Genomic DNA, 15,830 nt, shown 5'->3' with positions numbered 1-15,830 from the left:
CTCATGAGTGACCCAGGTGGGTTTTTATGACAATCCAGTAGCTTTGTGGTCCAGATTATTTAATCAAATGAATTAAGTTTCACAGCTGCCATGAATTTGTTTCTCGTTTGTTAATCTAGGCCTCTGTATTACTTAACTATTGCACCACCAGCATGCCAACACCATACACACCTTTGTGTGAAATGTCAGTGGAGCTGCTCCAGGATGAGTTAAAAAGTAATCCACATTTATGTAAACTCTTTAACATGAGGAAAAAATCCCAAGGTGCTCCACTGACATGCAATCAATCAAAAATTACCACTGTGGTAAAGAAGGAATTTTACACTGTTTGTGTTGGAAATAATGTGCTGTGTCTTCCAGATCTCTTCATTACCTCTAAATGGCATGTTGCTTGACCACAAAGTTCAAGCCAAATATTAAATATTACTTGCTAAGAAATAAAAATATATAGATGTAAATCACAAGTTTAGATGTGTATTTATATTTAACCGCTACTATTAAGTGAATGTTCTTTTTGAACAAATATGAACTAACTCGATAGTTTTTTATCAATGTTTTGTTTATTGATTCCCAGCTCATTAAATGTCATGAATTAAAGCTTGACACTTAACACAGATTTCTGCTACTTCTTACAATGGTACTATTTGGCATCACAGTCTAACCCTTATTCAGCCCTGATAAGCAAACTGTCTAATTGTGTCTGTTGCAAATACTTTGTCAACAGACTCTGTGAGCAAGGCTTATTATGCACCAGTTTTCTTTTAAGTTTGGCATATAATATGACTGAAATGCTAACTTGTCACCAGGCCTAAGCATATTCTTGGCGGGGAAAAAAGCTCGTGGTTTGCCTAGTCCTAAAATGTACACCCTTCCCTTGTTAATTTTTTCTGATTTGAAAGTCACGGGTTAGTGTCAAACCATTCACTTAGTTATACATTATGCTGTATTTTAAAAATCTTTGTACTCCTGATAGCAATCAAAAATCCTTCTGAGCATTTGCCGCATTTTCTGCTTCTGCTACAACCACACAGGCTCTATAACAGTGACCTAGACCACACTTGCTCATACCCTGCTTTCTGAAGAGGCTCCATTCTATTTCTCCCATTGTCTCAGTCTCTATCATATTTATTCACATGATGACAGCTCCCACCCATTACTTGTGATATGTCTTCCTTTTTCCTCAACCATGGTTACCCTACCACTAATATTGACAAGGCTCTCAGCCACATTTGTTCCAATTCTTAAACTTCTGCTCTCTGTCACCTCCTACCTAGAACAAGGATAAAGTTACATTTATTCTCATCAGTTGCACCTGCTTGCACAATCACTGGATTTTTCTATGCACTTTCTGACCCCTTCCCATGTGATTTCCCCAAGAGACATATCTTCTGTCGTTTTCCCTTTCAGCATTCTAAACTGATCATTACTTTTCTGCAAAGCCAGTCCATCTTCCATCTCCATCAATACTCACTCCCCTTTTTTCAGCACCTTCCTTTGTAACCACAGTGGATGTAAACTCTGCCCTTTTAGTTCTTCCCTTCCCATTGTACAGGAATCCAAACTTGCCTTCTACGTGAAGCAGTAATTCACTTCTTTAAATTCAGTAAACTGCATTTGCTACTCACATTGTGGTATCCTCAAAAGTGTAGAAGACAAACACGGAGTGGTGACCATTTTGGGGAACCCCTCCATTCAGTCTGTAACATTTCAGTTACCCATCAATTCAATTCTCCATTCCATTTCCATGTTAACATGTCTTTGTTCCAAGAAAGGCCAAATTAAGCTTCTTCAGAGTACCTCATATTCTGGTTTTTCACAATACAGCCTACAGCAATCAACACTGAATTCAACATTTTCAGATAATCTGTCATTTCAATCTATATTTTGCATTTCCTGCATTCAGTTTATTTTTCTCTCTCCACTTCTGTTATTTGAGATTTTATTTGTCAACTCCTATTTGCACATCATCCAGACTGCTTTTGTTAATCATGAGCTTTTTTCAGCTGGCACTTCCAGCACTTATTTCATTCAATTTTTCCTGATGTCTACCCTAAAACAGATCTTCCCTTTTGTTCTGCGTGTTCCTTTTTTCTGTGTAATTTAAAATTTGTTGTATTTCCATCTTTTCTCAGTTTTGATGAAAGGTCATTGAAACAAAGTGTACATCCTGCTCCTCTTTGCACAGACATTGTCTGCCCTGCTGAAGACAACACTCTTGATAGAATTGCTTTTTAGTAATTGTTGTTATTTAGCATTCTTAATTCCAACCTCTGTGATATTTACAGTGTGCTTGGTACAGAATGCCATTTAAGTATTGACATTAGTTGATCTAATCTGGAAATGCATGCACTGCTTTTCATATTTTCCAGTTGTGGACGATTGTATATGAAAGGGAAATAGAATTATGAATTTGAACTGGATGAACCTTTCAACATCACTGAGAAGTTTAGACAACTTTTTGGGAAACGACGTTAAATACCTGCAAGGCATTTTGCTTGCATTTGCAGAGTCTTTGAGATAATTGTTCAGATTATATTAAAAATAAAGTAATATTTGGTACAAGAATTAGCCTGAATGTTATCTTGAATGCAGTGAAAATTTTGCTTTATTTGCATTTGAACACTTGTTAGCAACACTGAACACTCTGAGATCAAGACTAACATCAATTGATTGCTTTACCCATCATCTCTGTATTTCACCATTTCTTCATCAGAGTAACCTTTTCCAATCCTTGTGTTTTATCCATCAGGAATTTTCTTGAAACTACCAGAATTGATTTCATGTAGGAGTAGTATAACCAACTGAGGAGGATTTCATTGCTAATTGAAAGATAAAATGGCCTAAAAAATTTAGTACCTAAGTCACAGTCCTGAACCTGCCAGTGTAGTTAACTTGAGTCTGTTTATGCAGGTGCAGCTAGGTTGCAGTATTTCGTCATGATCCAAATGGATTTGTCTATGTGCATTTTAATGTGTGTAATACAGGCCCTGCCTGGGTTATGGATACCTATACATATGATTGAACTCCCATAAATATTATTAAATCCAAGTGAGGACCAGTCTTGGAAAAAAAAGTCCCTGTTTACATGTAACCTCCCCATAGTAATCAGACAGCATTGTCTCTTAAGAACACAAGGTGCCAATTTCACTGCGGGAGGCCACTTAAAAGAGATTTCCTTTAAAATTGACAAGCAATCGCTTCTATTGATAGTTGTGCAGTGATACTCTATTAAACAATGTAACATACTCTGATACTTTAAGCCCATGGAAACCAGCCATTAAGCAAGGGACATCCTGATTCTGTACCATTGTAACTAGGCAGGGGAAGACAATAAATAAATGTTCATATTAATTGGCCTTCATCAGTGCCATTCATTATAATACTGTGGAGGTATCAAGGTATTTCTTGTATTTTCCAACAAAAGAACAAAATCAACTTATGGCCATTGGTGAAAACGAAACCTGTTCATAACCCAAGGACAACTTGTACTCCCTTTCCTCTACTAATGTGGAGTTCAATACTGTGCACCTGTTGGACTATTCATGTGCTAATTAATGTCATGGCTCCAGCCCTTAGAAGGCAGTTTTTCACTGAGCCACTACTACTGGAAATGTAAATGCTGCTCTTATTTAAAATGGTTACAAGGATTCAATGAAAATAACTCTTGACAGGTGATCAAATGCCAGTGTAACCTAACCGGTTTCACCTGCCAAGGTGCCAGTCCTCCATATCCTGACATCCCCATCTAACCACAGTGGTAGGATCAGCAGAGGAAAGTTGCAGAACTGTGTTTTATCCTTAAAGAATATCAGCAGCCCCCTTGTAGAATTGGACTGACTTGTGCAATAACTATAATGAAGGCCATGGTCTCAAATGTGGCTGTGTATGCTTGGAGGTTCCAGGGTACCATTCTCACAGGGACAAAGGTGCCTTGGAAATGAATATGCCAGATAACATCTTTATTTCAGAGCTATGATACATTAGATGTTTCTTTCATTTATAGACTCTGCAACTTGTTTTCCTTCTCTTTATTTTTGCCTCTTGCTCCTTTGTCAGTTCAGTTTGAAAAGTTAATAATGATTTGAGCCTTTGAGGCTCTTCATAACTTTCTCATTACATTATCAGCACCCACTTTCATTTTGTTTTTGTTATAATTTGTTTCTGTTGATCCAATTAAATCTTTGTATTCAATGTGAATATCCTATTCAATGTCAATATTCCTATTTATTATTCTGAATGAAAAGCATCTATTCACTCTACAAATGATCACACTGATTGAGAAGGCAGTGTATTCTGGATGTTAAAAAAAGTACAGAATTCACAATTTGTATTGTATATGTTGAAAGTTATTTTGCGTTTAAGAATTGGTGTGTCCTCATGATGCCGACAAAACTTGCATAAAGATAGACATGGAATATTTTTGTTTTCTTTCCCAAGTTATAAAGAACATGTAGATTCTATGCTTTGTTTTTCTTTATGTAGTTAAGTATTGGCAGAAATAATACTGCCTAGCAGAAGTTAATTTTTGAGGAGCTTCTATTTTCAAACTTTGAATTAGATTTGATGGTGAAGATGATAATCTGCCTTTCCAACGTATTTTTCTATTACTTTTGTGATTAACTTTAGATATCGGAGACCTATGCCTTTTTACCACGTGAGGCAGTGACCAGATTTCTAATGAGCTGCTCAGAATGCCAGAAGAGAATGCATTTGAATCTAGATGATGCAGATCATAAAGGTAAAACTTTTTGGCATTTAATTCAATATGGAATAACCTTAAAAATAGAAGGATGACTTTTAATTTGAAAGCAGATTTGTTGAAACACTTCAGGGTGTTTAGGTTAATGGATTTGTATTCGGGTTAATCTAGGAAAGCACATTAATTTTGACTAATCAGGTTTTCTTAGTCTGGATGTTGCTTTGTGCTTTTAGTATTAGATGATTATTTTTTTAAAAATCAGAAATTTTTAATGTTGAAAACTAGAACCTTTAGAATAGTTAAGGCAGCAAAATGGTTAATATAAAAAGGATTAGTATCATTGAAATTGCAGTTCGTCTTAAATCTTTGTTAGCACTGATTTTGGAAAATCAAATGACAAGCTGGGTAATTAAAATATGAAATAATCCTATTACAAGTGTAATGAAATGAGAATGGTACTTGCTTTCTTCATAAACACCGACATTAAGAAACTAATTGTTTTTCTTTCCCCTTATCTCTAATACCTCTTTTGCATTGTCCCTGTACATCAATTCTGCAAATGTAGATGTAGACTTACCATTGTCTTTCACATAGTTGCTTCAAAGTCCTTATGGTCTAAGAACAAGCATGTACCTTTGGGAAGGTATTTTCAGTAATATCACTTAAGAACTTCATAAAAGGAACCTTTAATCAGTATTTCCTCTCACAGAGGCATCTTTCCCAAGGGAGAGAACAAAATACTGGGTAACATTCCAAGCAACATTGTGCCTTTAAGAGATTTGTGCATTTTCATTGTGGACATTTTGAGTGTTTTCTGCAAATGAGGCTTTGTGTTAAATCCTTTATTTTCTGTCACTCACAGGCACTCTGGTTGTTAGGACTGATGTCCACTGTTATTTATTTCTCTAAAACAAATACAGCTTTACAGTATAGTCTATAAATGTTCTTTTCAGTTTTGCAAAATATTAATTTATGAAAAGCTCTTTTTTGGCTTTTATGTACCTTGGAATCAGCTCACTTAAATGTATCCTTGGTGAGCAAATTCTAAAAATTGGTATGGATCCATGTGATTGGTGCACATGGTGCCGAGGGTGTTTCCTGATGAACAAAAAAAAGCTCCCTAGAGGGAGCTGCTTCTCCATGAGAACATAAAAAATAGGAGCAGGTGTGGGCCATTTAGCACCTTGAACCTGTTCTGCCATTCAAAAAGATTGTGACTGATTTTCTACTTTGACACTATATTCTATTCCCTTATTCTCTAATATCACTGTTTTGAATGCAATCAAACACTGAGCCTCCACAGCATCCTGAGGTAGAAAATTCCAAAGATTCCATTCTCTGGATGAAAATAGTTCTCTTCAATTCTGTCGTAAATAGCCTTCCCCCTTATTGAGACTTGTCCCTAGTTCTGGACTCCTTTTTCAGAGGAACACATCTCCAGCCACATCTACCTTGTCAAGCCCACTATAAATATTTTGTAAATCTCAATGAGTTCATTTCTCTTTCTCCTAAACTGGATGCTCAGTATAATTAATCTCTCTTTGTATGACCTGCAAACCCAGAAACCAGTCTAGTGAATATTCACTGCATACCCTCTATAACAAATGCATCTTTCGTTAGGTAAAATGACCAAGATTGTACACAATACATGGATTTAATCTCATGCAGGCCCTATATAACTTAAGTAAGTCATCCCTTTTCTTTCACTCAAATTCTACAATAAAGGTCAATATACCATTCCCTATCTGTACCGCTTGCTGTACCTGCCTGTTGGCTTTTAGTGGCTTGTGTGCATGGGCACCTAGGTCAACTGAATATTAACATTTCCTACTCTCTCACCTTCTTAAAAAAAACCTCTGATCTGCTGTTTCTTCTATCAAAGTGTTAAGGGATGTAATAACACCCAACGGACTATAGCAGTACCCACCTTAGTTTTAGATTAGTTTGCAAGTAATTGTTCACCCTTATTCTGTGATTTCTGCCTCTTAGCTACTACAGCCCCATTTAATGCATAGGCTTCAAATTTGCTGACAGACTTAATGTGCTAAATTTTCAATCCAGTTTGGAAGCCTATATATACTTCCCCTCTCAATCTTCTCCATTCTTCTAAAAAGCTCATTTAAGTTAGTCAAACACAATTTAATCAAAACAAATTCCAAGCTAATTTCAATGTGGATTATTGCTTCTAAAAGTTTTCCTGTCAACATTATGGTGTCAGTCAGTCATTACATTGGGTCTGTATCCACTTCTGGTGACCTAATAGACTGGCTCTAGCTTGTTATTAACTATACCCTGAAGCTGTCCTAGAGACATGCCATTGGTGTCTTCGATATCTTCTATTCACCATGTTTGCTATATTTCTCAACTTCTGTTTCTTCCACATGCCAGACATGGTCATCCCTATTCCAGAGTTTGCCTGCATCACCACTTGTTAGCTTTTACATTAGTTGTATGGCCATTAGGGAACATGGGCTTTAATTGGCCCAGGACCCATGGTTACCAAAAGCTAGGAGAAAGTTGATTTGGAATCTTAAAAGGTGGGTTTAATGAGTGAATTTTACTGAGTAAACTGAATGCTGAAGGCGCAGTTGCTACTGGTGAAGCAAGATATAGGAGGATGCAGAGGTGTGAGAGGTGGGGTAGGGGGTAAAAGAATGAAAAACACAATGATGCTGGAGGAACTCAGCAGGCCAGGCAGCATCCGTGGAGAAAGGCAGGTGGTCAATGTTTTGGGTCAGGACCCTTCTTCAGGACTGAAGATAGGAAAAGGGGAAGCCCAATATATAGGAGGGAAAAGCAGAGCAGTGATAGGTGGACAAAAGAGGGGAGGAGGGGTGGGCAAAAGGTGGTGATCGTTAGATGCAGGCAAGAGATAGTGATAGGCAGGTGCGGGGGAGGAGGGGAGAGGAGATCCATTGGGGGATGGTTCAGGAAAGGAGAGAAAAAAAGGGGGGTAGAAAAAAAAGAGAGAGAGGCTAGGAAAGGGAAGAAAAGAAGAAACATGGTTGGGGGGGATGTGGGGAAGGGGTGTGGGGATTACTTAAAGTGGGAGAATTCAGTGTTCATGCCGTTAGGCTGCAAGGTTCCAAGACGGAAAATGAGGTGCTATTTCTCCAGTTTGCGCTTAGTATTCTCCAGGCAGTGAAGATGGCCGAGGACTGACATATCTGTGATAGCGTGGGAGGGGGAGTTGAAGTGACTGGCAATGGGGAGATGCAGATCGCGGTTACAGACAGAGGGCAGGTATTCTGTGAAACGGTCACCTAGTCTGCGTTTGGTCTTGCCAATGTAGAGGAGGCCACACTTGGAGCACTGAATGCAGTAGATGATATTAAGGGAGGTGCAAGTGAATCTCGGTCTCACCTGAAAGGACCATTTGGATCCCTCGATGGAGGTGATGGAGGTGGTGTAGGGGCAGGTGTTGCACCTATGGCAGGGGCAGTGGAAAGTTCCTGGGGTGGGGGCAGAATGGGTGGGGGGGGCGCGAGGAGTGAAGTAGGAAGTCGCAGAGAGAGCAGTCCCTGCGAAAGGCAGAAAGGGGTGGCAAGGGGAAGATATGCCTGGTAGTGGTGTCCCGTTGGAGATGGCGGAAGTGGCGGAGAATGATTTGTTGGTTAAGTAGGCTGGTAGGATGAAATGTAAGGACAAGGGGGACCCTATCCCTGTTGAGTCTGGGAGGGGTAGAGGTGAGGGAAGAGGTGCGGGAAATGGCAGAGATGGCAGGGATAACTGGAGGCCTAGAAGAGGTTATGTGGATATGGAAGATGAACCTCTGTGATCTGACTCACTGAGAGTCAACGAGGTTATTGAGGAGAAATGTGAAGAAAAGCAGGATAAGTTATGGGGAGCAATAACATAAAGCAAAACACTTCCATTCGATACAATAGTGGGAAAAGGAACAATTAAGCTTTTAATTGAGATATGTTAGTCATTGCTCTCTTCAGTATTGTATCTACTTTTTAAAAAGCAGCCTGAATTTGATACAATATATATGAATTCATCTTTCCTTATTTTTACAGAAAATGAAAAACCGGCATCTTTGGTGACCAGCATGATAGATTATAATATGCCTATTACAATGGCCTACATGAAGCACATGAAACTACAGTTACTAAGTTCTCACCAAGATGAGGTACTGTACTTTTTCTCAAAGAGAAGACATTCACATTACAAATAAGAAAACTTTATTTATCTGTGATGGTTAAATTAAGTAAGTACAGATTTTTGGATGACAGTTGTTAACATTTCAAATGGATAAATTAGAGGCAAAGAGTTATGGAGTCATACAGCACAGAAACAGCCCTTTTAGCCCATCTTGTCCATGCCGACCATCCAGTACCTACCTATATTAATCCCATTTACCAGCACTTGGTTCATAGCCTTCTGCGCTCATCTAGATACTTCTTAAATGTGCCTCTTGCCTCCAGAACCCATTCAGGCAGTGTGTTCCAGATTCTAACCACCCTCTGGGCGATAAAATGATTTCTCAGATCCCCTCTTACCTCTTACCCTAAACCTATGGCCTCTAGTTTTAGATACACCTGCTATGGGGAAAAGTTTTCTGCTATCTATATATGCCCTTCATAATTTTTTTACCTCAATTTGGTCTCCCCTCAGCCTCCTCTGCTCCAAGCAAAACAAACCCAGCCTATCTAGTCTCTCCTCATAAATAAAATGTTCCATCTCAGTCAACATCCTGATGAATCACCTCTGTACTCTCTCCAGTGGAATACTGTACACAGTATTCAAGTGTAATCACATTCTTCCTGTAGTGTGGTAACCAGAACTGTACACAATACTCCATCTGTAGCCTAACCGATGTTTTGCAAAGTTGTACCACGACCCTCCTTGCTCTTATATTCTGTCTTCCGGCTGCCTTCTTCATATCTTTTCTACTTATGCTGCCACCTTTAGGGATTCTTGGACTTGTACACCAAGTTCCCTCTGTTCCTCAATACTCCTGTTCATTGTGTAAGTCCTACTCTTATTAGTCCTCTTAAAGTGCATTACTTCACACTTATCAGGATTAAATTCCATCTGCCATAGCTTCCATTTTACCAACTGATCATTCTGTAGCCCATGACCATCCTCCTCATTATCAACAAATGAGGTAGTTTCCTTCTGAGTTTTGCTCTGCTTATAACACATTTAAAATGATTGGCCATAACTTAAGCAGCTAATCATTAATGTTAGAATGGGGAACAAGGTATTGCTTATGAACACATTTGGCATTTGTACACTAGTTTTCACATATACATAAATTTAAGGATGTCAAGTGCAATCGTTGCGTTTTGTCTAAGGACTGATATTCAAAGCAGATGTATCACTTTTTATATGGCTTTGTGTAGAAGACTAAATTGTTTATATTAAGCAGTGATAGCAGCATTCCCTTTGTGAAAAGCACTTTGATGTGTTTTGGATTATTTTGTTGGTAATCTTGATATTCGGACAATTGTTTGTCGCACCATCGTGAGCATTTGGTCTTCTTAAAAAAAATTTGTTGGTGAAATTTTAACAATGTTTTTATAATACCTGCCTATTATTATGAAAGACTTCCTAGCCTTTTAGCCTGATAAGTCTTTCGGTACCAAGTTCTTGTGAAGTACTTAAAGTAGGACAAAAGAAATACTGTTTCTTAAATAACAATACACAACATTTGGGTATATATTGGACAAAATTCAGATGGGATTAATGTCTCTTATGATTTTGCCAGTGACTGAGGGTATTTTATTGAGTCATCTTCACTTGTAATGTCAACTATGTTTCAGTTGATGGTACTCCTGACTCTAAGTAAGAAAATGGGCTCCAGTTCTGTCGTTGTCAGTGACCCCTTGATTCGAGCATGGTCTCTTGGTGTGAGCTGGTAATGCAATCCTAGAATCACAGATATGTTTGTAAAAAATCAAAAATGCTGCCATATGTTGAGCTGCCCTCTTGCTAGAGTTTCTTGCCCTGTCTACACTTTGCTTTTGGTTTTAATGACAATGGGAAAGTAGGTCATCATTTGGACATTGTGGAGCCATTGAGATCAGTTGGCAGCTTGAACAGACCTGCATGGTAGGCTGGTCTGGAAGGTTAGGATCCAGGGTGAGCTAGCCAATTGGATGCAAAATTGGCTTTGTGGTAGAAGGCAGAGTGTGGTAGTGGAGGGTTGTTTTTCAGATTAGAGGCCTATGGCTAGTGGTGTGCCTCAGGGATTGGTGCTGGGTCCCCTTTTGTTTGTTATATCTATATATATATACATAAAATATATGTGTAGGGGGTATGATTATTAAGTTTGCAGATGACACCAAAATTGGTTTTATAATGGACAGTGAGGAAGATTGTCTAAGGTTACAACAGGATATTGATCAACTGGGAAAGCGGGCAAAGTAATAGCAGATGGAATTTAACTCAGAAAACTGCAAAGTGATGCATTTTGGGAACTTGAACCAGGCCAGGACATACACAGTGAATAACAGGACCCTGGGGAATATTGTTTAGTAGGGAGACCCAGGGGTTTAAGTACATGTTTCCCTGAAAGTGGTGAACACTGGTAGACAGAATGGTGAAGAAGGCCTATGTCATGCTTGACTTCATCAGCCATTGCAGTTCATCCAAGAATTGGGATGTCACATTACAGCGTACAAAGAGTTGATTAGAATGCACCTGGAGTATTGTGTGTCGTTCTGGTCACCACCCTATAGGAAGGATAAGATTAAGCTAGAGAGGGTGCAGAATAAATTCATAAGGATGTTGCCTGGACTGGAGGGCTTGAGTTATAAGGAAAGATTGGATAGGCTGGGCCTGTTTTCCTGGAGCAAAGGAGGCTGAGGTTTATAAAATTATGGGGGATATAGATAGGATAGATAGTCACATGGATAGAGGAATATGGGCCAAACACAGGTACATTGAATAAGCTTGGCTAGGCATCTTGTTCAGCATGGAAGAGTTGGGCCAAAGGGCCTGTTTCCATGCTGTATAACTCTATGAATCTATGAATTATTTCTGTCTTTGTCTTATACTTGAAAACTTACATAGCCCTTGAGCACTACCTGTTCCCTGCACTTCATTTCTCAATAAGACATGCTAGAAGGCTGTAGTATCAGCACATCATAATTGAGTTGGGCTTAAAATTTCAAATTAATCAACTAGATGTATTTACAGAACTAAAATAGAAGGCACAATCTTGTATACAATGGCAGCAGTTGTAAAATGACAAGATAGATCCTCATGTCTTTTAAGCATAAAATAGCTGGAGGAGCTCTAGGTAGAGAGAATATTTTACTTTGTATGCCACAGTGCACTGTTAGGTTTTCACAGTTTTGACAAAATAGTCCATTTGAATTATTATGTGGGATCAAAGAAAATCAGGGAATAGCTGTTTTAAGGCTCTAGGAGGCTGATCTTTGGAATATCGGCCAAAGTAATGGCAGGTCAGAGGAACATTGAAGTCAGCATGCAAGTAAAGTTAATAGTCTAGCCCATGCTTTTGCAAGAATACCATGTTGTGTTTCACTTCTGGTATTGTTATGGTGAAATCTGGTCCTCAGGAGACCAGATCTGCATTCAACCCTGAAGCAGGGTTGATGCAAATTAAAAATAGCATCAACCCAACCCATGGTAGTGTAATCTCAAGAGAGAAGCTTATTAAAAAATTGAGAAATTAATTTCAGAAAATCTTTTAAAAAAATCCCTGACCTTAATTGAATTGGGCAATCTCTAGAAGATTTGCAAATTTTACTAATGCTAGTTTTCCCAGAATTTACTCTTTTCAGCTTGGAATGTCCTTCAAAAGAGAATGAGTCGAGATCTTAAGAAGGTATTAAGGAATTGTAGCCATCCTGTGCTTTGATAATTTGCTCCTGATGTCATTGGCTTTCCAAAGAAGTACTTGCGAGAATCTACCCTCTTTACATATTTTATGCACTTTCTGCTCTTCTTACTTTACTCAAGTAAACTATTCAGTTGGATTGTATCTATTTCCTTCATGAATTTAGAATCCTTCATACTAACTTTTCAAGCCTACAACTTTCCAGTTCTTTAACCCTATTTTGGTGGTTGAGAGCCTCAAGGTGAGTATCATATTGGTTTTTCAAAACAGAATCTTCTCTAGGAGCTTGCATTTTCCATCATACTTGATGAACGTACCATTCAAAATATAATTGCACAGTTGAACTATGGTATTTTCAGTTTTATTTTATGTCATCCTAGTGATGCGACCTGAAGCCCTATTTGTTTTTCCTCTCGTTTTGTTCCATCAGTTGTGGTTATTGAGTTGTAAAGTCACAAAGCACAGAAGCAGGCCCAGACTGACCATCAAGCATCCATCAACACTAATCTCATTTTTTTTCTCTTGAATCGCCATTAACTCCATCATCAACCTCTACCTGATTCTCCTGCCATCAGGGTTAGGGTTACAGTGGCCCATTAACCTACCAATCTGCTTGTCTTTTGCATGTGGGAGGAAACAGGAGTACTCAGGGGAAACCCACACAGTCACAGGGTAAATAAACAGCACCTGAGGTTAGGATTAAAAATGAGTTTCTGGAGCTATGAGTATTTCAAACTGCTGTGTCACTGTTCTGCCCATATTGTTTGGATTCCAAGATTAGAGTCTTCTGTTTATGGACGTCAGATAAGGAAGTTTGCAACATCGAATCAATTTAATTGTCTTTATTAGAAGCACAGGAAGAGGTAGAAAAGGGCTAACTGATCTGGAAAACAGAAGATCTTTTGCTTTGAAGCTCTAATTTACTTAGTTATTTTAACAGGAAATGGTACACTGCCTATATTTATACCAAAGGTATTTGCTGCATTAAATAACTGTAGAGACAGTGACCTAGAAGTTCCATCAGATGGTGACTTTTCAGCAATATATGTATGAAACTTATTTTCCTGAGTGGAATCTGACTCACTGTTTCTGGGCCAAATTGCATTGCTCCAGTTGTTGAATGTGTCTCTTCCTGACGTGAATCATGCTTGAACAAGTCAGATCTTTTCCATGTCATGCTAGTATGCAATGATGGCATATCCCATGCATCTTTCATTTAGAGGATTCCCACGAGGAATTAGTGCTTAAGGTTCCAAAGCATGTCTGTTGATGGGCACTCTCAGCCCCCAAATAATTTAAAAGTGATGCTTACTCTAGAGCAGGATAATTCAAAGAGGCCCTTTCTGAGCCCCTTGAGATCTTAAGTCTGCTTTAATTTGTTTAATATCAGACCGTCCTTTGGCCCTCATGCCCTAATCACCTGAACTAAATACCCACACCCACAATTTTCTCAGCAGTGATCCACAATCACTGGCCCCTAACTCAACTCCTGCACCTATTCACAATACTTTTCCTATCACCCTTTTGATCTTTCTAAATGTAGATACAGTTCGTCTTCACTGATTCCTGCATCAATTACTTATTTCTTAACAGTATTCGCTTTATATTTGCTGATGTTTATTCCTAAGGTTAACTTGCCGAGTGGCTATTTGTTTGTTCCACAAGAAAATGTTCTTCTGGATTTTTGACAACTAAACATAATCTTTTGATTCTTGTCCAATTGCAACGTTAGAATTCCTGTAAAGCGTTGATGGCTTTAGATAAAATCTTCTGTCAAAGATGTCACTGAACAGTTCAGAGCCACTTTGAAGCAGTGCCTCATATGCATAGACATTTGTAGCCCAGTGAAAGTCTCTTGGAATATTATAGTGTTCTGTCAGGTACACACCTTTTCAGTATCACTTTGGACCACCTAGCAGGCTGCACATAGATAATGGTAACTAGCTGGAAGAATCAGAAGCTTCTTTACTGTCTGCCAGGGTTGCACATTAAGGAATTCATAGATTATTCATCCTCCCAAGTCACTTTACCCTGTATTACGTCAGCAGTTCTTCTTCCACCAAACCTCCAAGAAAATATGATCATTTACACGTTTCAGCAACAAGTAGACTTTCATTGTTTCCATTCATATTACCCAAAGGTGCTTTGCCCAATATAATATCCAGAATTCACATCTAAATTTGGGGGTCTGGAACCTGGAGAGCTAATACTTCACAGGAGTGCACACCGCAGAGACAGTGTTTTGTCTTTCAGTACCATAGGTATCAGATTCAAATAATTGTGACAAGTTTATATTAAATGAAAAAAATTATTTGCAGTCAATTTTGGCTGAGTTTTGACATACATAATTGGCCAACATGAAAGATCATGACTCTTCTCTTTGCTTCTCTCCTTCCTCTTCTCACTGGCACTGTCATTAACACTTTCCTTGCTATTTGTAGTAACTAGTATACAAATTAGGTACCATATTTTCTACGCTTCCTTGAATGGTAAAACAATCAATTTTTAAAATTCTGTAAAGGTAATACGTGAAAGTTTGATATTTGCTATCGTGATGCTTTCCTGATGCTTTTGGGCCTGATGATCACTTTATTGCTGTTTCTAGATGTTCCCACGAGACAAGAACCATTGAGGTAGTTTCATGATGTATTACGCAAGGAGTTTCTTGAAAGAAGTTTGACTCACGACCTTGAATTAGATTGCAGGTGTGGAGGCTGCCTGAGCTTGCATACCTATCACCTTAGTGGAGTGAAGTAGTTTGAGTATATACAGCTGAATTCAAATCAAAAAACTGCAGATGCTGGAGATTGGAAATAAAATGAGAAAAAGCTAGAGACACTTTGCATGTCAGAGTTAATGTTTCAGCTCGAAGTCCCTTTGTCAGAACTCATGGCTAAATTCTTATCCTGAGAGACACCACTGATGGCTTTCCTAACTTCAATCTGGGTAGCTCTGGTTCTTGCATATTTGTACTTACTAATTATTTTAATTGCTGATTTGAATGAGAAGAGGGAGACTAATTATACAAGATGTAAGTTGCTAAAACAGTCATTGTTGTGGCCTCAACTTTTTATAATTCATAGAATTGACTTGGATGAAGTCAGATATGACTGTTAAACTTGCTAATGACACAGAGAAAGGTAGGAGAGTAAATTGTGTAGAGGACATATGGAGCATATGAAGAGATATAAATTACTTGGTAGGCAAAGTTGTGGCAAATGAAACATAATGTGGGAAAATGTGAAACTGTGCATTTTGGCAGAAGTACATAAAGCAAGTTATCCAAATGGTGAGAAATTGCAGAGTTGTGAGATGCAC

General features: G+C 38.5%; 1 protein-coding gene across 1 annotated transcript in view; it reads left to right on the top strand.

The window, feature by feature from the left end:
* Window positions 1–15,830, top strand: part of LOC127574632 (nucleolar protein 4-like) — a 252,208-nt gene that overhangs the window by 69,475 nt on the left and 166,903 nt on the right. The window contains 2 exon segments of the mRNA XM_052023795.1: window positions 4,627–4,738; window positions 8,719–8,831. Coding sequence (XP_051879755.1) covers window positions 4,627–4,738; window positions 8,719–8,831 — 225 coding nt within the window.

Source organism: Pristis pectinata, chromosome 9 (assembly GCF_009764475.1).
Source record: "Pristis pectinata isolate sPriPec2 chromosome 9, sPriPec2.1.pri, whole genome shotgun sequence".
NCBI lineage: Eukaryota > Metazoa > Chordata > Chondrichthyes > Rhinopristiformes > Pristidae > Pristis > Pristis pectinata.
The sequence above is the reverse complement of the archived record's forward strand: the minus strand, read 5'-3'. Positions and strand labels throughout refer to the sequence as shown.